At 42.4% G+C, this 25,337-nt stretch overlaps 1 protein-coding gene across 1 annotated transcript in view; it reads left to right on the top strand.

Annotated features, from left to right (window-relative positions):
- The first annotated feature begins 12,779 nt into the window (after positions 1 to 12,779).
- The window catches only part of LOC132882588 (uncharacterized), a 44,950-nt gene continuing 32,392 nt past the window's right edge, over positions 12,780 to 25,337 (top strand). The window contains exons 1-7 of the mRNA XM_060915680.1: positions 12,780 to 12,894; positions 13,246 to 13,449; positions 20,849 to 21,184; positions 22,240 to 22,536; positions 22,651 to 22,760; positions 22,851 to 23,088; positions 24,586 to 24,921. Coding sequence (XP_060771663.1) covers positions 12,780 to 12,894; positions 13,246 to 13,449; positions 20,849 to 21,184; positions 22,240 to 22,536; positions 22,651 to 22,760; positions 22,851 to 23,088; positions 24,586 to 24,921 — 1,636 coding nt within the window. The remainder of the gene's footprint in view (positions 12,895 to 13,245; positions 13,450 to 20,848; positions 21,185 to 22,239; positions 22,537 to 22,650; positions 22,761 to 22,850; positions 23,089 to 24,585; positions 24,922 to 25,337) is intronic.

The raw sequence follows: 25,337 nt of genomic DNA, 5'->3' as shown, positions 1-25,337 counted from the left end.
TAAATTGACCGTAGGTGTGAATGTGAATGGTTGTCTGTGTCTATGTGTCAGCCCTGTGATGACCTGGCGACTTGTCCAGGGTGTACCCCGCCTTCTGCCTGTAGTCAGCTGGGATAGGCTCCAGCTTGCCTGTGACCCTGTAGAACAGGATAAAGTGGCTAGAGATAATGAGATGAGATGAGATAATAATAATAATAATAATCTGATCCACAGTATGGTCTGTGAGTGTAAGGATGAATCTGAAGCTGAATCTGTGATGCAGGTTTACTGTGTGCAGCTGGAGACGAGACGGTCACACTGCAGGAAGTGGAAGGAACCACTATAACTCTCCATACTGGGATAACTGGAATTCAGAGTGACGCTCACATTCTGTGGTATTATGGACCTGAGAAAGCAGAGGAAAAGATCCTGAACAGTCAGGTGTTTAAAGGAGAAACTGTGACAGAAATCAGTGAGAGATTTAAAGAGCGGCTGCAGTTGGACAGAATCAGTGGAGCTTTAACCATCAGGAACATCAGCAGAAACCTTTCTGGAGTTTATTTATTACACGTCATCACTGATCGTCTCTCATCTAGGATTTTCAGTGTCAGTGTTTACGGTGAGTACATTTTAGATTTTCACTTGTTCTCATCACAAAGTGTAATTAGATCCAAGCTCAGTTTGTTCTTCTCTCTGCTCCTGTGTCATCTCCGTACATAACCACACACTCAGTCCATGACCTTTCAAGGACCAATTTTAATGTTTACTTTTTAATAAAATAAGAAGAAAATTCAGATGAATACTCTGCATGCATGATTTTAGCTCATCTCACTGTATTAAGTCCAGAAAATTAAAAGATGTTTCATATCAGGATTAAATGTGAGGCTGCAGTGGAGGAAAGAGGATAAAACAGAGTCGAGTAAAAGTTCTGCTCCTGGAGTAATAATTCACTTCAGTAAATGTAATGATCCAGAAAATTACTTCAGTTAGAGTAAATCAGTGGTTTGGTGTCAAAAAGTTCAAGTAAATAATTTACAAATTACTTTATGTTGACAAATGAGGTGGAAAAAAATACTTTTTCCTGGCTCCACCTCTGGAAGGCGTGTCTTGGCTGTGGGAAGTTGTTCTGTCCACCATGGACAATCTCCCCCAGACCACGAGCGGGTGCCATCTCTCTTTTTCAGCTGCTTCTTTTCTTGTCCAGATGAGTTGCTGTTTTTGGGAACCTGAACTGAGTTTCACCTGGGCCCTGTACTACGAAGCGGGTTTTTTTGGCTTACCAGGGTAACTTCGAGAGTAACTTGATCACGTGCAGCGTAACTTCCCGATTAACCCATACTACGAAAGTTGGCTATGTTCAAACCGAGGTATGCTGCCATGGCAACTTACGCTGCATCTCAAACCTGCTCGTCTCAGGTTATGTTCTTGGTTAACCTGAGGTTTCCGATTAACCACACCCTTTTTAAACACCACCTCTCCACCGACATTTCCTCTAGAGACAATGCCAGCGTACCTGGATGACCCGTGCGATATCGGAGCGCAGATTAGAGATGGGATTTATGGCTCTTTGATGGGATCCGCATCTTTGTGATCCGTTCTTTGAAAAGAGCCGTTCAAAAGACTGGCTCATTTGGCTCTTTTTAAATATTTATTCAGTTTTAAGAAGACAGCGTCTAAAGAAGCCAGATCCCTCTGCTTAGACTGTGACAATATTTCTGGACATACCTTTTATATAAAGCAACCTAGACTTACATTATTGTAACCCCTAAACGCTCATAAATAACCATTAAAAAACAATGAGGGCTTCAATGAATGTCCATGCAGAACGGGTTTTCTGTAAAAAAAAAAAAAAGAACCCACTCAAGAACATAGTTATCAAGAACGCAAGAATATTTTATAGAAAAACACTTGTTTTACAAAAATATTTAAGTCTGAGATATAAAATAGATACAACTACAATAAATATAACACAAGAACATTTTAATAGAAAAAAACTTATATTAAAAATATTGAAATTGTAACAAAAATAGATCCAACTAAACAGTCAGATAAATAGATAAAGTTATAACAAGAACACAAGATTATTTTAATAGAAAAAAACAATTAATGCAAAAAATATATTATTAGAAAAATAGATACAACTAGACAAACAGATAAATAAATAAAATACACAAAAATAGAACAAACAAAATGACGATAGAATAAATTAAATGAACGTCCGTTCAAAGTAGTTTTCCCACAATATTATCATTAATATCACACAACTACATTATAAACTATATACAAAACAATTTGAACTATTAGGCAAACAGATAAAACTTGAATAAATAAAAGGCAAATGCTGTTTAGCCTACTTCTTGTCCTTGGGCAAAAGCTTTTTCATCTGAAACACAGTACAGAAAAAGAACGACACACACACACACACACTTACCATTATGAATGATGTTTTTATATTTCATTTTCACCTGTTGCCAGGTGCGTTTGGCACTGCTGTTGCCTCTGAAATGTTCACAGGACATACACCAACTTAGTCAAAGGGACTGAACAGTCAGTCATCCTAATTCATGTGACTCTGCACATATCAGCTTAAGTAGGCTACTCCATGAATTTACCATACCAAATTTTATTCAGGATTTTTCGGACATTAAACAAGCTATATATGACTGGGGCCACGTCGAAGGACCATTTTCTGTGACTTGTGATTGATCATGAAGCTTTCTCTCATCCTATACTTCTGTTCTGGAACATGTAGAAGGGAGAATGTACTTGCGCATTTACCCGATCGGCAATTCGTTGCCAACATGCTTGCCGCTCCTTATTGGCAGCCGCTGTGTTAGATTTTGCTCTTAATGTTGTTTTGAACTCGTCGTAGCTTTGCATTATGACAGCGCATTCTTCCTCCGTGAAGTACGGCGACCGTGCCATTGTGAACAGTGGGGATTTGCGCTGATAACCTCCCCTTTAACATGAACGCGCATTAACCCTGATTAGGTTAAACCAGGTTCAACAAATCAACTTCATAACTGGCGTCGTAGTACCGTTTAACCCCAAACAAGATAACCAGGTTTTGTCAACCCCGGTTTAGCGGGGGAACCCTGGGTTACTTCTGGGTAGGTTAACCGCCGTTCGTAGTACAGGGCCCTGATTAGTTTCTTGGTGTTTGTTTCCCTGTCAGTGTTTTGTGTAAATGTTGGTTTGTTTTGTGAGTTCCTGGTTCTTTACCCACCTCAATTTAATTTAAATAATTACTAATTTCATGGTTCAGTGGAGTGAATGGGAACAGTTCATGTCCTGTAGATGTGATTCAGTGAGGTTATAAAATCTCCTGAGGATGAGGAATATTAAAAGTCCTGTGATTTAATTATACTAAAGAAGTAAAAACCCAGTGAACCATGTTATCAAATGGTGTAAAGAGAGTCTGCCTATCCATCCATTCATCTATTCCACTTATCCATTGTTGGTTGCAGGGAAACTGGAGCCATTGACACTTTCTGAGCAAACAGAGTCCAGAGTTCAACAGCACTTTGGTGTAAAAATGATTATTTCACTGCAGATTCATCTGTAAATGATGTTCCTCATGCAGTTTGACTCCAAACAGCTCAAACTGGACTTTTGGATTAATGGAGTTATGAAGCAGAAGGTTCATAACTCCATTAATCCAAAAGTCCAGAAAGGTTTCTGCTGATGTTGCTGATGGTTAAAGCTCCACTGATTCTGTCCAGCTGCAAGGCAAGGCAAGTTTATTTGTATAGCGCATTTCATACACACAGGCAATCCAATGTGCTTCACAAAAAATAAAAGCATAAGAACAGTAATAAAGAATTAAAGTAAGTGAAATCATTAAAATCCAAAATTCAAAAGAAATTAAAATAAAGAATTAAAGTAAAATCATTAAAATCAAAATTAAAAGACATGTTAAAGGAAATTAATTACACTTTAGGTAAAAATTAATCAAGTGAAAGCATCTGAAAACAGCTTTGTCTTGAGCCTGGATTTAAAACTAACAGTAGGTGCATTTGATATCATCTGGAAGTTGGTTCCAAAGCTTAGCAGCATAGCAACTAAAGGCTGCTTCACCACACTTCGTTTTGACAGCTGGTATTACTAGCAAGTTTTTCTCCTATGATCTTAGAGACCTAGTTGGTGCATATAATTGAAACATATCCAGTAGGTAGCTGGGTCCCATCCCATTTAATGTTTTAAATAGAAGTAATGCCTTAAAGTCAATTCTATATGTGGCCTTGGGCAGAGAAAGCGAGCATTGACTAAATTGGACCTTAAGCAGAAGAACAATTACTGACTACGCCACCAGGGGACTTTCACCCCAGGAATATTAACCAGAAAACACTTCACTATGTTGACACACAAGGTTCGTTTGACTAAAGACACCAGAGGCCAAAGTTATGAAAATACAAAAAGGTTATTTTATTTTGTTACGATGTTTACAAAATAATTCTTTCCTTTACTTCACAATCACTTTCATTCACACTCCAAAGGACTAACTGACATGTATGTGGGGCAAGGGTAAGGGAAAAATCAATATTAACAGGGCCGAGGCCTACCAGCAGGGGGCAAGATACCAGGAGACGGAGAAGGGATCCAAGGAGGCACACCATGCAGGCCCACGTGTCACACTCACTACAAACCAAATCAAAATCAAATAAAGTCAAAAACATGACAAAAGGAGAATTCCACACAGGCACACGTGAACACACACGGACAATAGGAAAACACCACCACCTAAGGGATCAGCTGCCACCCCGCCTTGGGCACACAGTACCTGAAAAGAAAGGAGGTATGAAGAGAGAAAATCAAACAAAGAAATAACACAGCTTGATCACAACAAACTAACCAATTAAAATGCACAACCACACACAATGTGAACTAAGGAGGGGAACTACGTGGACCACTGATGATCCACAGCTTGCAATGGCCTCCCACCAGTACTGGCATACAGCTGGCAACCAAAGGCTGCTTGCCACGGCAGAAAAGGTTGGCAGACGTGGTTGCTAGCCACACACAAATTCACATAAAGTAAGCTCTCGCGAGCATTAAACCAAATAAACAAAAAATAAATAAAAAGGCATTAACAAATCAGGCCCAATAAGATAGCCCACTGGCTATCCGCAGCTATACAAAAAGAACCTCCTGCCAACAGGTGAAGCCTGAGCAGGACTAAAACAAAAACAAAAATACCCAACTTAACAGGAAAAGAAAATATCCCTCATACCACACTCCAAGCACACATACACGCACACTGATTATAGATGAATGATGATCAGACACACAAGTAGTCACCCACACACACAACAAAGGTTAAAACTAGTGTTAAAGTGCTATGGTGGTTTCGCAGCCCTCCTCATGCAGGCAGCTGCACCAATCAGAGAAAGCAGCACTCAGTAAAAACGCGCTGGCAAGAACAGCAGCAAACCCGGACCAAAACCGGCAACACCTAAAGAACACGCAAAATACTCAATTAACGCCACGCTTAATAAACTCAGTAGTAGGAATTCAAGGGGAGGGGCACATACCACACGATCCAAAACTTCTCGCCTAGTCCCAGCGAGGCTCACAGAATTCCATGGGTCATCTGCACTTAATACAGACGCCAAGAGAACGTTCGGAAGTCACTGCACACAAAATGCACAGCTGGACAAGACCGGAAGAAAGCCAAACAGTGGATGCACTGAAAAGCAGCCAGAGCCGGTCACAATTAAGACCCCGTCCACACGTAGCCGGGTATCTGCTAAATCGAAGATATTTTTCTACGTTTTGGCCTGTCATCCACATGAAAACACATCAAAAATGAATATTTTAAAAAAACTCCGGGCAAAGTGAAGATTTTTGAAAACTCCGTGTATGCCTTTTCGTGTAGACAGAGATAACCGGAGTTTTGCGTTTTAGAACGTCACAATCTGCGCCAAAAAAAAAGACAACAAATCTGCCCTGACGTCAAACGTGCGACCTTTGTTTACTGCAGAAGCCAGATTAAGCATGGACTTAAGCTAGCCGCACACTACGGCGATCCACGCGGTACCGAACCGACCCATTTCAGAGCCGACTTCCGACAGGGCACGCACATATCCCCCGACTGTTGACGAGTGCAGTCGCGATTGAAACGACACGTGACAACTTAATAGCTTTGTGATTGGCTATTGGATATAGTTACTGTTAAATCCAACACTTGAAGATGCTACAGGCTGAATTACAAATGACACAACATGGAATATGTAGCGCACTATCTAGGCTGCATGAGCTATTATTTCCAACCTTAAATAGTGCACTTATATAGGGGAGTTAAAGCGATTTGGAATTCAGCCACACAACTTGAGCAGAGTGGCTTTCCAGCCCACTGTGTCTATGGATAAAGCTTCAGTCTATGGAATTACAGTATATACCTGCATTAGGTGCTACCAACACGTATTTCTCACTCTAGAAATTGTGTTTAATGATGTCACGTGTTATATGCGAAAGATATGATTGGCTATTGCTAGCGACTCTCGCCGATCGTCTGGCTCCCGATTAGTTTTTCGAATCGGCTGTGAGATGAGTCGGTACTATCGAAAACTAGTTTTTACGCTTGACTCGCGACTTCAGTTGGCTCGGTACGCTGAAAATCGGCGTAGTGTGCGGCTAGCTAAAGAGTAATGGATCGGAGTAGTGCCTTGAAAGCATTAATTATTGTGCAGGTGCTATTTGCATGTTTAATTTTAGAAGCCCAACTACTGACAAGATTCCCAATCAATGTTTTCTTGCGTCTTTTGAAGTTTATACTCCAAAATTGTGTTTAGAAGCAATTCTGTCTCAGAGTCTGTCCAGACAAACGAGCTTGGCGCCATGTTTTATGTTTAGGCGGAAGTGACGCCAGCAGAGGGCTATTCTGATGTGATTAGGGGGTAGGATTTGGGGAAATAATGCCATCTACAGGTTTGGAATGCTTATGAATGTGATTGAAAACGCAGATGTTCGGTTATGTGTGGAAGGGATTTTTTTTGAAGACGAGGTGGTGTGGATAAAACATTTTTATAAACGGAGGGGGGGAAAATGTTCGGTTTTAAAAATACCCGGCTACGTGTGTACATGGCATAAAACAAACGAAAGTTAGCCAGAGTAACAGAGAGTTCCAAACAAGCGTGCTTACCGGCCACAGGTAAACGGGAAGGGGTGTGACAGGAAACAGCGAGGGGGGGGAAGGGGTCGTCACGCCTCCAGAGTTCAAAATCACTCTACCATAAATAGGCTGGCGACGCACGCCATTGGTTGAGGCTACCCCAATTGCTAAGAAGCACTTAACTCAGTGCGTCTCGCCATAATCTGCCCTCAGCTTTTCGATCGACGCCCCGACGATGCACTGGCCAGCGGTCACGTTAGGGTTCTCAAGCTGACAGTCATCTCCAACTAGTCCCGTCACCAGGCCACTGAAACACGCAGCCCTCTGGCTAACTACCTGAGATAGATAGTGAATATTAGAATGTCTACTTGCTGTGGGCCGGCTACTCCGACATAGGGCCATCTCGCTAACCACCAGCTCAGGGATGTCTGCTAGGCCCAGGTTCTCCACCCCTGGGACTGCAGCTGTATGATCAGTATGGCTATCGGGGCTAAAAATCAGGGGGCCTGCTTGGGCCTGGCCACCCAAACAGGCTTTAAGATAACACCGATGCACTTGTCGGGTTTTACTCCGTCAGCCACTGGAGCGATAGTGTACACAGCCCCATTGGCTGGGGGGGCTCTAATAACTTCGTACACCTCAGAGCTCCACCGATCTTGGATTTTGTGGCAGCCCCTCGTACCAAAGTCATGGAAGTAGGCTAGTTGGCCCACCCCCAGTGACACATCATTCACCTGACTGTCGTGAGCTTCTTTCCGCTTGGCGGCTGCTGCTTGAAGGCAGTCTTTAGCACCCTGAAAAGCAGGTTGCAGCCTGGCATGATGTTCCTCAATCCAATTATGCACCATCCCTTCAACAGGGTCGGGCACCGTTCCCAGCAAGAAGTCAAGCGGCAGGCGTGGTTCCTGACCAAACAACAGAAAATAAGGAGACTCACCAGTAACTGTGTACAGGGCGATATTGTAGCAAAAGAGCAATTGGGGCAGACACGCAACCCAATCTCTTTTGCGAGACACAGGCAGAGTACAAAGATTATGTAAGGTGTGATAAATCGCTCGCACTGGCCATTGCCAGTGGGATGATACGGTGTGGTGCGAGATTTTTTTTCAATCCCATAGCACTTACAAAGCTGTTGGATGAGAATTACCTCATTAGGCCTTGAGGCCAATATGTGTCCCATAAAACTACGGACTGGGGGCCTGGTGTCTTTGGCGACCTGGCAGCGCTCACACTCCAGACACCACTGTGCCACATCAGACGACATACTAGGCCAATAGCACCACTTACGTGCCAACTCCAGGGTACGCTCCACACCCTGGTGGCCATGCTCCTGATGTAGCCGAGTCAAAACATCAGATTTCAAGCTAGCGGGAAGCAATACTTGAAAGTATTCTTCGGCACCATCTGGGCGAAACACCCTACGGTACATTACACCACCCCTGTCCACCAGCCGATCCCACTGACGCAACAGGGTCAGGATGGACTTTGACATCTGCCTTCGGTTGTTAGATCCAGGCTTGACCCCTCGCCTCCAGTGCGATGCGCTGGGGCGATAATCTCCTGTCTGGTCTCCCCCTCTAGGTGGCCAAACAAGAACGACACCTGGTCCTGAAACACCCTACGGTACATTACACCATCCCTGTTCACCAGCCGATCCCACTGACACAACAGGGTCAGGGCAGACTGTGACATCTGCCTTCGGTCATTAGACCCAGGCTTGACCCCTCGCCTCCAGTGCAATGCGCTGGGGCGATACTTAATCTCCTGTCTGACCTCCCCCTCTAGGTGGTCAAACAAGAAGAACGCCTGGTCCTGAAACACCCTACGATACATTACACCATCCCTGTCCACCAGCCGATCCCACTGACGCAACAGGGTCAGGGCAGACTGTGACATCTGCCTTCGGTTGTTAGATCCAGGCTTGACCCCTCGCCTCCAGTGCGATGCGCTGGGGCGATAATCTCCTGTCTGGTCTCCCCCTCTAGGTGGTCAAACAAGAAGAACGCCTGGTCCTGAAACACCCTACGATACATTACACCATCCCTGTCCACCAGCCGATCCCACTGACACAACAGGGTCAGGGCAGACTGTGACATCTGCCTTCGGTCATTAGACCCAGGCTTGACCCCTCGCCTCCAGTGCAATGCGCTGGGGCGATACTTAATCTCCTGTCTGACCTCCCCCTCTAGGTGGTCAAACAAGAAGAACGCCTGGTCCTGAAACACCCTACGATACATTACACCATCCCTGTCCACCAGCCGATCCCACTGACGCAACAGGGTCAGGGCAGACTGTGACATCTGCCTTTGATCGTTAGACCCAGGCTTAACCTCTCACCTCCAGTGCGGTGCGCTGGGGCGATACTTAATCTCCTGTGTGGCCTCCCCCTCTAAGTGGTCAAACAAGAACGCCTGGACGTACCGGACTCTGTCGTTTTAGTTTCTCATTGTCAGCTTTCAGCTGTATCACCAATTTACAGAGTTCCTGCAATTCCTCCTCCATGTATATAATCAAAATCGGCTTACTGTATCGCCAAGGGTTTCAGTCCACTGCCAAAGGAACACAACAGCCAACTGCCACACCAGGCCCACTGCTGCTCTTTCCAACGTACTCACAAACAGAAAAGGAGAGGTTAACTGAAATGCCTAAAGTGAAGGCAAAACAATTAAGTTTTAACACCAACCACCATGCAAACAACCACTTTTACAAATTCAAAATAGTCTCTGGTGTTTAAAAAAAAAAAAATCGATCCTGCTGACTACGCCAAATGTGGCCTTGGGCAGATAAAGTGAGTGTTGACTAAATTGGACCTTAAAGGACATGGGACATTTTTTTCTGGGTATAATTATGTATAAAGGACATAAGAAATGCCATCTAAAATCACTGCAGGGCATCAAAAATGTGAAAATCACCACATTATTCAACTTTTTTATACATCAGCGTAAAACAATGATTCGTTAATTAGCTAGGTGGTCACGTGACCCGTGACATCACAAAAACTTTCCAAGGAGCCAGCGCTTGGGTATCTAATGTAAACAGGTTACCGAAATGGACACCATCGACAGTGACATTCCCGATGTTTCATAGAGATGTGAAGTTAGACCCCATCAATTCGAACCGATAGCTGGAAATTCACATGAACATAGATCTTGTCTTTACTCTGACGGGTCAGATGATTCTGAGAGTTCATTCAATCCCCATGAAACTGAAAGCGGTCGGCTCGATAACATCCTGGTAAGTTAAAAACAATTCTGCTCAAAGGCTAATGATCTGTTGAAAGAAGTATTATTTTTGTATCATACATTGAAAGTTCATCATAGAGCTAGCTAAAGTCTGTTGCAAGCTAGGTTTTTTTTTGCTGATATTTTTCGAGATTGATTGAGATACAATGCTTCCAGAGTCCGAGATGAAAACATTCAAAATGGTGAAACGAGTCAGAATTATGATCATCAATAATTGATACACCCAAAATTATAATACTAATCCTTACCTCGGCTTTCAGTCGCTTAGCGAATGCACCTCGGCATTTTTCCGCATGAGGCCCATGGTAAAACCACACTTCCAGGAGGGGCTGCCGTCTGCCTCCCAAGCCGGCCGAGAGCGCTCCTTGTCGGGCACGGCCAGGCGGGTGAATGCCCTGGTCCGTCCGCCCTGTCTAAAAAATAATGGTACAACTCCGAGTGAAGGTACCAATGCGCTGTCGAAGCGCGCAGAAGGTGTCTATATGACAGGACGCCTGTCATTATAGTGCGGACTTTACATAGCATAGAAAATCGCCATGTTTCAATTTGTGTAACTCAAATCAAATCAAATCAAGTTTATTTGTACAGTGCTTTTAACAATAAACATTGTTGCAAAGCAGCTTTACAGAATTTGAACGACTTAAAACATGAGCTAATTTTATCCCTAATCTATCCCCAATGAGCAAGCCTGTGGCGACGGTGGCAAGGAAAAACTCCCTCAGACGACATGAGGAAGAAACCTCGAGAGGAACCAGACTCAAAAGGGAACCCATCCTCATTTGGGCAACAACAGACAGCCTGACTATAATATTAACAGTTTTAACAGGTATAACCCTCAACTGTCCTCATGGGGCCGTCCTTCACAGGAGTGGGGCGATAAAACTCCGACCAGACACAGGGCACCAGGATGGATCAAGCAGGTCCGAGGGGCAGAAGAGGCCAGCATCTCAATCCCAGGATCAACATGTAACTCAGAGGGACAGATGGGGGGGGGAGAGAGAGAGAAAGAAAACATGTTGTTAGGTATGCCCTAAAAATGACAAGTATTAAATCTGTGTGGTAGGCTCGCAGAGATGAGAGTCTTTACATCAGGCATGACACACAATGGCATGTTAATATGGTAAAAAAAATATATCATGACCTGCTCTGGCTGGATGCTTGATTGGGTGATGGGAGCACACTCCTCAGCAATGATGAGATGCAGATGGGACCCTTAGGCCTGGCCAAGACAATTCAGTTACATTTCACCGGGTCTGGGACATGCGACAGAATGTCTGACGGCCGATTCCCTGCAGGCTACGATAGCCAGTCGAGGTCCCCACCGTCTCCACCAAAAGATTTCCTGTTGACTCCATGTAACTCAGAGGGACAGATTTGGAGTGGGGGGGGGAGAGAAAGAAAACACAGGTGGTTAGGTATGCCCAATGTCACCTGAATAAGTAGGAACAGTATACATATTGCACCGAGTACAAGCAGGGACTCCGGCAACTAACTATGACAGCATAACTAAAAGGAGAGAGCCAGAAGGTAACACAGGCATGAGGGAGCCCCGGGACATAAAGCAGCCAGCCACTGCACCGTCAACAAACTCGAGTGAGCAAGCGAGTGGGGACTGACAGCATCCATACATCCCAGTTTACCAAAACACTCTATGTCTGAGGACCCTCCAGATCTACTCCTTTACCTCATAACTGAACTTTGTTTCATGTCACTGGTCATATAAACCTATGTAAACAGGAAAAATGTGGAAGAGTTTGGTTGCATCTAACTACAGCCCCAAAAAATACCATTGGCCATGCTGAGCCTAGCTACATTGCTAACAGGAGTAACAGCGCGTCTGACTGACTGGGAGGTCGCAATACACCATGATGTTCAATGTATGTTAAACACTCTAAAAACGAAACAATTTTCTTGTCATCCAAGACACAAAAACTATTTTGTTGCATTCGTCATCATCACGATTCACACTACTCCATATTCATCTACCTGCTTGTGCTGTACCCGAAAGTTTTTGTGACGTATAATCACGTGACAGCAGCTCTTCCGGTTGTAAAATATGCATATCGGAGCTCGAGCAGAAATGCCATATAATCATCACGAATATAATGATTTTGCTGAATTTAATAGATAATTTTGTATTTGTTGATGCAATTATTTCATATTTTTAATGGAAAGAAACTGATATAGCGTGCATTTATGTTTCATGTCCCATGTCCTTTAAGCAGAAGAGCAATTACTGACTACGCCACCAGGGGACTTTCACCCCAGGAATATTAACCAGAAAACACTTCACTATGTTGACACACAAGGTTCGTTTGACTAAAGACACCAGAGGCCAAAGTTATGAAAATACAAAAAGGTTATTTTATTTTGTTACGATGTTTACAAAATAATTCTTTCCTTTACTTCACAATCACTTTCATTCACACTCCAAAGGACTAACTGACATGTGGGGCAAGGGTAAGGGAAAAATCAATATTAACAGGGCCGAGGCCTACCAGCAGGGGGCAAGATACCAGGAGACGGAGAAGGGATCCAAGGAGGCACACCATGCAAGCCCACGTGTCACACTCACTACAAACCAAATCAAAATAAATCAAATAAAGTCAAAAACACGACAAAAGGAGAATTCCACACAGGCACACGTGAACAGGGCCGTCGACAGGGGGGGGACAACCGGGTATTTTGTCCCGGGCCCAGGCATGAGGGGGGGCCCAGAACTGGTTCCTCATGAAGATGCCATTAATCATTCTGTTTCATCTCAAAATGTGTTGATTTGGGGGAGAAAAATGTGCTATATTTGCATTCAATTAATTATTTCTGGTTCTTTTGCCTTTATTGTCTTCGAAAATAGATTCAAGAACCCACCTACCACCCCTAACGCAGAAATGGTTTGGTCTTTGATTAAGGCGCCAAATAACACGGCACTATTCCATCATAACGCTTCGACAATAAGCGTGCAAGCCCGTTTGCCAACATGCACAAGTCAGGAGCAAAGAAAAGAAAAGAGAAAAAGAGATGAAGAAGCCAAGAGCCTCAGGGGCTCACTGCATAGATATTTTAGAAAAGATTCAGATGATGCAGCAGGTGGTGAAGGCAGTGGGGCAGCTGAGCCAGGTAAGACACAGATAACTTTTTTCCAGCCCCGTAATGTAACCCCAGCACGTGCGATGCGCCATTCATAATTATAAAGTAGGGGATAGCAGGGTACACTGAGTGAACACTGAAATGCACAGGGCATTGAATTATTTCATAAACATCGGTTTAATAACACTGTGTTGCATATATCTCAATGAAGCAAAGAATAGCACATTGGCCCGCAATCATATCCAAATGTTTTAGGCACGCTTGCTGAGCTGGACTCCGGTTAGCTGAAAGCCCGTGGAACGCTGCCTCTTGTTAATTAAACCTTATTTTGTTGGAAATCATCCCGTGTAGATACGACGGCATGTGAAATTGCCAGCTAGATAGAGTTTAATGTAACGAATGGGCTATAAATGGGGTGTTTTGAGGTTAGTCTGTTGCAAAACATTAAACTTTCGCTTAGACTGGATACTCTTCAAACAATTCCCTTGCTCAAGTGAAAAATGATAGGCCTGTATGAAAAGCGCAATTAATGAAAGTAGCCTAATAAGCCCTAAATGAATAAAACAACCTCTGTTTTATTGTTGTTGCTTACACGTTAAGATTTTGAAATCTTCTCGGTCCAGTTCTATATCCAGGGAACGTTGTAATCCTTTTGGTTTATCCGTAATAAACGTGTCAGCCCCCAGGTCAGATAGGCTAATGTTACGTGGTTGGGAGGGTGTCAATTTTTTTTGTAACATTCTAAATCGAGTACGGAAAGGACGTTTATGAAAAACAAGACAAAAAAATACACTGAAAAAAACTCACTGTACACATCACTAGTGGTGATGCTTCTATGTTCAGATTTTGGGAAAGCCATAACTCCGTTCTCATTGAGGCCCAGTTCCATCCTGTAAACAATCATTTTGGTTTATCAACTACCTGCGCTCAAACATGTCACAGGAGAGGCTCAATGGGCTGGCTATGCTCTCTATAAAGCGCGAACTTGCAAAGAAGCTGGACTTCAATGACCTTATTGACGACTTTGCCACAGCAAAAGTCTGGCGCATTGCATTTCGCACCTGAATAGTTGCAGACTAAGGAAATGTTCAAACTGTAAATATGTTGAAATGTTGAAATAAAATGGTTGACTGTTATAATGGGCTTGGAATACCTGTTATTTAAGGGTTGGAGTGAATGGAGACTGTGAAAAGAGGGGTTGGGTGTGGGTGGTTGCTGTGTGGCGATGTGCGTGCGTGTGTGTGTGTGTGGGGGGGGCACTCAGATTATTTTGTCCCGGGCCCAGCCAAAGCTGTCAACGGCCCTGCACGTGAACACACACACGGACAATAGGAAAACACCACCACCTAAGGGATCAGCTGCCACCCCGCCTTGGGCACACAGTACCTGAAAAGTAAATAAACAGAAAGGAGGTATGAAGAGAGAAAATCAAACAAAGAAATAACACAGCTCGATCACAACAAACTAACCAATTAAAATGCACAACCACACACAATGTGAACTAAGGAGGGGAACTACGTGGACCACTGATGATCCACAGCTTGCAATGGCCTCCCACCAGTACTGGCATACAGCTGGCAACCAAAGGCTGCTTGCCACGGCAGAAAAGGTTGGCAGATGTGGTTGCTAGCCACACACAAATTCACATAAAGTAAGCTCTCGCGAGCATTAAACCAAATAAAAAAAAGGCATTAACAAATCAGGCCCAATAAGATAGCCCACTGGCTATCTGCAGCTATACAAAAAGAACCTCCTGCCAACAGGTGAAGCCTGAGCAGGACTAAAACAAAGAAACAAAAATACCCAACTTAACAGGAAAAGAAAATATCCCTCATACCACACTCCAAGCACACATACACGCACACTGATTATAGATGAATGATGATCAGACACACAAGTAGTCACCCACACCCACACACACAACAAAGGTTAAAACTAGTGTTAAAGTGCTATGGTGGTTTCGCAGCCCTCCTCATGCAGGCAGCTGCACCAATCAGAGAAAGCAGCACTCAGTAAAAACGCACTGGCAAGAACAGCAGCAAACCCGGACCAAAACCGGCAACACCTAAAGAACACGCAAAATACTCAATTAACGCCATGCTTAATAAACTCAGAGTAGTAAGAATTCAAGGGGAGGGGCACATACCACACGATCCAAAACTTCTCGCCTAATCCCGGCGAGGCTCACAGAATTCCATGGGTCATCTGCACTTAATACAGACGCCAAGAGAACGTTCGGAAATCACTGCACACAAAATGGACAGCTGGACAAGACCAGAGGAAAGCCAAACAGTGGATGCACTGAAAAGCAACCAGAGCCGGTCACAATTAAAACAAACGAAAGTTAGCCAGAGTAACAGAGAGTTCCAAACAAGCGTGCTTACCGGCCACAGGTAAACGGGAAGGGGTGTGACAGGAGGGGGGGGAAAGGGTCGTCACGCCTCCAGAGTTCAAAATCACTCTACCATAAATAGGCTGGCGACGCACACCATTGGTTGAGGCTACCCCAATTGTTAAGAAGCACTTAACTCAGTGCGTCTCGCCACATATAGCTCACTGGGAGCCAGTACAGAGACCTTAGGATTGGAGTGATATGGACTACCCTTTTTGTTCTTGTAAGAACCCTTGCTGCTGCATTTTGGTTTAGTTGAAGCTCTTTGATGGTCTTTTTTGGAAGACCTCTGAAAAGGCTATTGCAGTAATCAACCCTACTGGAGATGAAAGCATGAATAAGTTTTTCTAGATCATGCTTTGACATGAGACCCCTGAGTTTAGAAATGTTTTTAGATGATAGAATGCAGACTTTTTTACCACTTTCATATGACTGTTGAAGTTAAGTTCACTGTCAATAAGGACACCAAGGTTTTTGACAGTATCCTTTGCTTTAAGCCCCTTAGTTTCAAGAACAGTGGCAATCCTAAGCCTTTCCTCCTTTTTGCCAAATATAATTACTTCAGTTTTATCTGCGTTCAGCTGAAGAAAATTGTGAGACATCCATTTGTTAATTTGGTCAATGCATCTATGAAGAGACTCAAGAGGGGCATAGTCATTAGGTGACATAGCTAAGTAAAGCTGAGTGTCATCTGCATAGCTATGGAAGTTTATTGAGTTATTCTTAATAATTTGTCCAAGTGGGAGCATATATAAAGTTTGAATAGTAATGGTCCCAGGATTGAGCCCTGGGGAACCCCACAGTTCAAGGACACGGGTGATGAACTGTGGCCTCCAATGGCCACATAAAAAAAATCTTTGTTGTAGGTAAGATTTTAACCAGTTGATTACTATACCAGTAAATCCAACCCAATGCTCCAGTCGATGTAACAGTATGAAATGATCTACCGTGTCAAATGCAGCATTTAAGTCTAAAAGCACCAAGATTGATGTTTTACCAGCATCAGAATTAAGACGTAGGTCATTCATGACTTTAGTAAGAGCTGTTTCAGTGCTATGATTGGCACGAAAACCTGACTGAAACTTATCAAAACTTCCGTTTGATGTCAGGAAGGCAGTTAATTGATTAAAAACAATTTTTTCAATTATTTTACCAACGAATGGCAAATTGGATATGGGCCTGTAGTTGTTGAATACTGAGACATCCAGGTTATTCTTTTTCATTAGGGGTTTTACAACCGCTTTTTTCAGAGATGAAGGAAACATGCCAGTTCGTAAGGAGGTGTTGATAATCTGAAGTACCTCATCTGATATTAGGTGAAGAACAGATTTGAAAAAGACTGTAGGTAAAATGTCCAGTTCAGATGTGGAGGAGCTGAGACTTTGTACTGTTTTTCTCAGAGTCTCAACATCAATTAAACTAAATGTTGACATTGTATTATGACCCCCTCTCTCTTTATCCAATGGTTCCAGATTTTGAAGTGTTTGCACCTGTGTGGCTATATTCATACATATTTTATCAATCTTTCCTTTGAAAAAAGATGTAAAGTCGTTGCATGTCTTAACTGAGAGAAATTCAGAAGGCATTTGTCTTGATGGGTTTGTTAGCTTTTCAACTGTAGAAAATAGCACATGGGCATTGTTGATATTCCTATTAATAATGTCAGCAAAAAAAGACTGTCTTGCTTTAGAAATTTCTAAGTTGTGTTTACATAACATCCCTTTGTAGATTTGATAATGAATCTGGAGTTTAGATTTATGCCATTTTCTTTCAGACTTTCTACATTCCCTCTTTAACATTTTAACTGCTGGATTTAGTTTCCAGGGTGCTTTTCCTTTGTCTATGACTCTTTTGGTTTTTAAAGGAGCAATAGCATCCATAATATGATTCATTCTTGAATTAAAAATTTCCATTAGATCATCTGCACAATCTAAAGATTGACATGGGAGTTCTGAGAGTGCCTGCTCAAAAAGAGCTGCTGTGCCATTGGTAATTACCCTCTTTTTTACAGTCACAGACTTGTTTTGAAAGTGAGGGGAAATGGAAACATCAAAGAAAACACAGAAATGATCAGATATACCCAGGTCCATGACACTAGTAGATACATTAAGACCCTTAGTGATGACAAGGTCGAGGGTGTGGCCATGGGAGTGTGTTGGCCCTTGTACATGTTGTGTTAGGTTGAATGCATCAATCAGTGTAAGAAATTCATTTGCATACGTGTTATCTAGATTATCAACATGGAAGTTAAAATCCCCAGAAATAATAAGATTGTCAAACTCTAAACAAATATTTGACAACAGTTCCCCAAACTCGTCTAGGAACAGTGGTGCAGAAAGTCTTGGTGGTCTGTAAATAGTCAACACTAATATGTTAGAAGAACATTTTAGGATTGCACTTAGGTATTCAAAAGATGTAAAGTCACCAAGAGTTGTCTGTTTGTACTGAAGACATGCCTTGTATATATTTGCTATTCCTCCTCACCAAGACATGCTCTTCCAACACTCATAAAATCAAAGAGAGGGGGAGTTGCTTCAATAAGAGTAATAGAGCTGCTTGATTGTTCAAGCCAAGTTTCAGTAAGAAGCATAAAATCCAGTTTGTGTGTACTGATGAAGTCATTAATTAAAAAAGTCTTATTAAGTGATCTTACATTCTGAAGAGCTAGTTTTACAGTGAATGTGGGGGTAATTTCCACAGAAGCGTTCTGTGGTTGTTTTGGAACTGGAAGGAGATTTGACAAGTTTACCCCATTGATAGGATGTATAAGAACACCTCTCCTTCTTGTTAGCACAGGAATAGAAAAGTACGTCATGGGTCCCAGCTTATTTTCAAAACTACCATCTGGACCCAGATTATATCAGTTCGTTCCAACATGAAGGTCATCACTGCTGCCAATGAACTGTAGCTGTGCACATGGTCCTTGAGTCTTATCTGTAGTCACAGGGGGAGGTGGTGCCCTCCGTTTCTTGGGGGCTGTAGCAGTTGGATATATCATTAAAGATGTTGGGGTACACAAGGCCTGACCATGAGACAGCTCTGAGTACGGTACTTGATTTGAGTGTCCTTTTGGGCTTGCCAAAGACACTCGGCTTAAAAAAGATTTAAAGAGCGACACTGCAGTCGCTCTTTAAATCTCTCACTGATTTCTGTCACAGTTTCTCCTTTAAACACCTGACTGTTCAATATAATTTCATCTCCTTTCTCCGGTTGATTGAACCACTGAATCTGATCTGATCTGTAACACACATTATTACGTCCTGCAGCTCTGCGGTATCTTGTATCGTATCTCTGAGGATATTCTCCGGTTTATTCAGAGGTTAGCACCACATTAGAAAAGAAAAACCCAGCATTTGATCTTAACATTGTGGACAATGATGTGATTGTGATTTCACAAAGCAGTAAGTAGAACCTCAGTGTGGGAGAGGGTGTAGAAGAAGACTAGGGAGGCAGGATGAATTTTAGCTCAGCTCCAGACCTGCGTTTTATTGTTCTGTGCTTTTCAGCACACTTTCTCCATCTCAAGAAAAACAAGACAACAACAGAAAACAGGTCCGTCCCATACTCACAGCTTTGGCTCCATCAGATTCAAGGAAAATTCATTACATCCATCATACAAAGAATTAAAATAAAGTTCTTTGCATTATGTTCTTAAAAAGGTGGCACGGTGGTGTAGTGGTTAGCACTGTCGCCTCACAGCAAGAAGGTCTGGGTTCGAGCCGCATGGCCGACGAGGGCCTTTCTGTGCGGAGTTTGCATGTTCTCCCAGTGTCCACGTGGGTTTCCTCCGGGTGCTCCGGTTTCCCCCACAATCCAAAGACATGCAGGTTAGGTTAACTGGTGACTCTAAATTGACCGTAGGTGTGAATGTGAGTGTGAATGGTTGTCTGTGTCTATGTGTCAGCCCTGTGATGACCTGGTGACTTGTCCAGGGTGTACTCCACCTTTCGCCCGTAGTCAGCTGGGATAGGCTCCAGCTTGCCTGCGACCCTGTAGAACAGGATAAAGCGGCTAGAGATAATGAGATGAGAGGGAAAAGAAAAAGAAAAAAATGTGACTGTTGTTCGAGTTGGTGGAGAGGTTTGTGGTTGGTTCTCAGTGTTCAGCTCTCCGTCTCACACACAGTGAAGGGGAAGTGGTGATGGCCTGATACTACAAAAATCACCATCTGAATATTTTACACAAGGCCTCTGCCATCTTGAAAGGACGAAAGAAGGGATTATTCTGTCTGATCTAAACTCACTGTTCATGTTGTGACCCAAATGAATCTTTTTACAGAATAAATCTCCAGATGTAGATCATCTAAAACTTTGAATTACCTCACCATTTCTAAAATGTAACATCTGTAATATTATACAGTCATAAATTTTCTAATGAATTTGACTGAAATTATTCTCTCCAGGTTTTTCTCCACAGCTTGTAAATGTAATTGAATCAAACACACAGGAGAGAATTTTAAACCTCGTCTCCACTAAATCCATCTGAAAAAGCTGTTTTCTATCAAATGTACATGGACATTGGTGAGAGGAAAGCATATAGTGAGCGTGTAGAGACTGAACACACTGAGACAGGACGTCCGCCCAGCACTCTGATGAATGTGGGACAGTAAAGACGCCGAGCTAACAGTAAGGGAACATTGTGTACAGCAGCAACAGAACGCCACTGAACACAATGTTCTTCACTGATAAAGACTCTGAGGACAACTGAATAAACATGCTGCTGAATATTTCAGTAGAAATCAGGACTCTCAGCACTCTTCTCCTGCTGTGCTGTAAGTTTGTGTCTTTCCTTCACAACAGAAGAAACTGTAGCTGTAAATATAGTTTTATCAAATGAGTTCATCATGAAGAAGGTGAAAGTGGATTTTTAGTCCATTGTGGAGGTTCCATTGCTGAAAAAAGGCTGAGAACCATTTTAGTGTATAATAATAATAATAATAATAATAATAATAATAATAATAATAATAATAATAATAATAATAATCTGATCCACAGTGTAGTCTGTGAGTGTAAAGATGAATCTGAATCTGTGATGCAGGTTTACTGTGTGCAGCTGGAGACGAGACGGTCACACTGCAGGAAGTGGAAGGAACCACTATAACTCTCCATACTGGGATAACTGGAATTCAGAGTGATGCTCAGATTCTGTGGTTTTATGGACCTGAGAAAGGAGAGGAAAAGATATTAAACAGTCAGGTGTTTAATGGAAAAACTGTGACAGAAATCAGTGAGAGATTTAAAGAGCGACTGCAGCTGGACAGAACCAGTGGAGCTTTAACCATCAGGAACATCAGCAGAAACCTTTCTGGAGTTTATTTATTGCAAGTTCTTACTGGACGTGTCTCATTTAGGACTTTCAGTGTTAGTGTTTATGGTGAGTAAAAGTGTTTCATGTCTCCTTCCTGTCCATGTTCAGTCTCATCACTTCAGAATTACAAAAATGTCCAATCAGAGCTCAGAGCCCAAGGAGTCATAAGGTACAAAGTTGTAGGAACGTCGGCACGGTGGTGTAGTGGTTAGCACGGTCGCCTCACAGCAAGAAGGTTCCGGGTTTGAACCCGGCGGCCGGCGAGGGCCTTTCTGTGTGGAGTTTGCATGTTCTCCCCATGTCTGCGTGGGTTTCCTCTGGGTGCTCCAGTTTCCCCCACAGTGCAAAGACATGCAGTTAGGTTGACGTGGGGCGGCCTTGGGCTGAGGTGCCCTTGAGCAAGATACCGAACCCCTGACTGCTTCCCGGGCGCTCTGAGCTGCCCACTGCTCTGGGTGTGTGTGCGTGTGTTCACTGCTTCAGATGGGTTAAATGCAGAGGATGAATTTCACTGTGCTTGAAGTGTGCATGTGACGAATAAAGCTTTTAAAAAAGAAAAGAATGCAGTCGGTCGAATTGTCCTGGAAAATGATTTTTGAATGAATTCAGAATTCTGAGGAATTGTAACAGTGAATAAAAATAATGAATACATGTTTTTGTCATGTCTGCACCTGCTTACACACAAGACTCCACTTCCCAGAATTCACAGTGGCCTTCAAATATGGCCACCATGGACTACAAAACCCATCCTGCACTTCACCGCTCACAGTCTCCTGTTACTGTTTGCACTCACCTGCTCACAATCACTTCAGTCTCACAGCTCAGTATTTCAGGACTTCAGCTTTCTGACTTTACCCAGCCTTTCTTATTGTTCTGCTGAGTCTGGGTTTTGGACTTTGCTTCCTGATATTGACTCCCACATCCTGTTTGTGTCTTGCCTGACCATTGCAGGTTTTTTTTTTTTTTTTACTCTGCTTTTATGTCTGTATGTCACCTGCATTCCGGACAGTTTTTAGATGTTTGAGCAGATAAGAAGCTTTTCTTTCTGTTGTATAATCAAACATTATCTTCCATGTTGCTTTACATGACTCACATTCTTAATCCATGTTTCTGTTTCTCAGCTCCAGTATCAGCTCCAGTAATGAGAATTCAAAGAGGAATCCGAAGAGTGTCTTCTACAGAGCTGTGTTTCCTCCTGTGCTGTGTAGAGAATGGAGAAGATGTGAAGTTATCCTGGTACAGAGAGAATGAGAGAATCTCCATCACCAATAACACAGATCTCAGTGTTCCCCTCAATCTCACACTTCAGATACAACACCCAGAGAATAACAGGAACTCTTATATCTGTGTGTCTGCAAACCCTGTCAGCAATAAAACAACTTCTCTCAACATCACACAGCTCTGTTATTATAACTCAGGTACGTCAGAGAGGATTGGGTTTTGGTACTTTTGTCACATTGCCCAGCCCACGTGTGTGTCATAAGGAGAAGATTTGTTTTTCGATGTTTATGATGATATCATATTGTTCTCAGGCCAAACTGATCGTTCCCGTTCACTGCTACCTGTCCTGATATCTACTGTTTTTTTCCTGTTATTAATATCCATACCTGTGTGGGTTTGGCTAAAGAGAAAACACAACAAGGCAAGAAACTGATCTTTCTGTTTTTGTTTTTAGTATAGATTTTTTTTTTTTTCCATTTTACCCTGCTTATTAACATGAATATATGTTTAGTTTTTGAAAAAACTTGGGGAACTGACTTACACTGAGGTGGAATTTACAGCTCGCAGTGCAGAGAGAGTTAAAAAGGTAAACATCTCAATAAAACTGTTGAAAATGATCATGAGGTTAAATGTTTCAGTGGTTTTAGCATTAAAGAAAAATCACATGACTTCCACAGGAGTGATAAAATCTCCCCCGATTCAGAGACTGAAATATACTGTTGTCTCTGACAGGAAGAAGATTCGAGAATAACGGATGATAATCAAGAGCAGAAAACCTTCGTGCTGTATTCAGTGATGAAGAGACTCTCATAATTCAATCATCCTTCTTTTGTTTTGGTCACAAATGATCTCCATATTCTGGAAACCACTGATATGTTTACATCATGTACATTAGGTTTAATAGGAATTCAAGTTTTCACGATGATATTACAGGAAGTAGATTCCAGAGTCTGATTGATTCCTGTCTGAACTGGTTTTGTTGGTGTTGAAACTTGTGTTTGTCTCGTCATCTCACGCACTCTCTCATTATATCATCAGGACGAGCAACATTTCAACTGACTTATTTCTCAAAATGCAGAAAAAAATCTTGCATCTGATTTCAAGATTCACATTTAAACCTGAATCCAACCGACGGGACACAAATCTACAGAGCTGAGTCGTGCTTTTCACTTTCACAAGTGTTCAGGTCTATCAATGTTTGAGATGAATACTGACAAGTTTATTTTTCTACTATCTGTAATGCACAACCTCCAAACACACAGAAAAAGTGATTCACTGTGAACAGAGAAAAGAAAAAACAAAACTGTGACCGTTGTTCTAGTTGGTGGAGAGGTTTGTGGTTGGTTCTCAGTGTTCAGCTCTCCATCTCTCACACAGTAAAGGGGAAGTGGTGATGGCCTGATACTGCAAAAATCACCATCTGAATATTTTACACAAGGCCTGTGACACCTCGAAAGGATGAAAGAAGGGATTATTCTGTCCGATCTAAACTCACTGTTCATGTTGTGACGCAAATGATTCTTTTTACAGAATAAATCTCCAGATGCAGATCGTCTAAAACTTTGAATGAGCTCACTATTTCTAAAATGTAACATCTGTAATCTTAGAAAGTCATAAATTTTCTCATGAACTTGACTGAAATTATTCTCTCCAGGTTTTTCTCCACATCTTGCAAATGTAATTGAAACAAACACACAGGAGAGAATTTTAAACCTCATCTCCACTAAATCCATCTGAAAAAGCTGTTTTCTATCAAATGTACATGGACATTGGTGAGAGGAAAGCATGTAGTGAGCGTGTAGAGACTGAACACACTGAGACAGGACGTCCGCCCAGCGCTCTGATGAATGTGGGACAGTAAAGACGCCGAGCTAACAGTAAGGGAACATTGTGTACAGCAGCATCAGAACGGCACTGAACACAACGTTCTTCACTGATAAAGACTCTGAGGACAACTGAACAAACATGCTGCTGAATATTTCATTAGAAATCAGGACTCTCAGGACTCTTCTCCTGCTGCGCTGTAAGTTTGTGTCTTTCCTTCACAACAGAAGAAACTGTAGCTGTAAATATAGTTTTATCAAATAAGTTCATCATGAAGAAGGTGAAAGTGGATTTTTCATAAATTGTTGAGGTTCCATTGCTGAAAAGGGCTGAGAACCACTTTAATGTATATTATTATCTCTCTGAACCACAGTGTAGTCTGTGAGTGTAAAGATGAATCTGAAGCTGAATCTGTGATGCAGGTTTACTGTGTGCAGCTGGAGACGAGACGGTCACACTGCAGGAAGTGGAAGGAACCACTATAACTCTCCATACTGGGATAACTGGAATTCAGAGTGATGCTCAGATTCTGTGGTTTTATGGACCTGAGAAAGCAGAGGAAAAGACACTGATCAGTCAGGTGTTTAATGGAAAAACTGTTACAGACATCAGTGAGAGATTTAAAGAGCGACTGCAGCTGGACAGAATCAGTGGAGCTTTAACCATCAGGAACATCAGCAGAAACCTTTCTGGAGTTTATTTATTACACGTCATCACTGATCGTCTCTCATCCAGGACTTTCAGTGTCAGTGTTTATGGTGAGTACATTTTATATTTTCACTCGTTCTCATCACAATGTGTAATATTGTTTTGTTGAAATGTTGGTTTGTTTTGTGAGTTTCTGGTTCTTTTCCCACCTTGATTTCATTTAAACAATTACTAATTCCATGGTTCAGTGATGTCGAGTGAATGGGATCAGTTCATGTCCTATAGATGTGATTCAGTGAGGTTATAAAATCTCCTGAGGATGTTGGTGCTGATGTGAAGAAATGAGTGCAGGATGAAAATGAACAGTGCAGTATAACGGCACAGCAGCGAATGTTCGTCTCACAACACCAGGAACCCAATGATGGAGGGACAAAAACAAAGGGTGTTCATGTTCACTCAGTTCAATCACATGAAACCAATGCTGAATTAAATAATTCCAGTTAGTTTTTTATTCAGTGTAAATGTT

This window comes from Neoarius graeffei, chromosome 3 (assembly GCF_027579695.1).
Source record: "Neoarius graeffei isolate fNeoGra1 chromosome 3, fNeoGra1.pri, whole genome shotgun sequence".
NCBI lineage: Eukaryota > Metazoa > Chordata > Actinopteri > Siluriformes > Ariidae > Neoarius > Neoarius graeffei.
The sequence above is the reverse complement of the archived record's forward strand: the minus strand, read 5'-3'. Positions and strand labels throughout refer to the sequence as shown.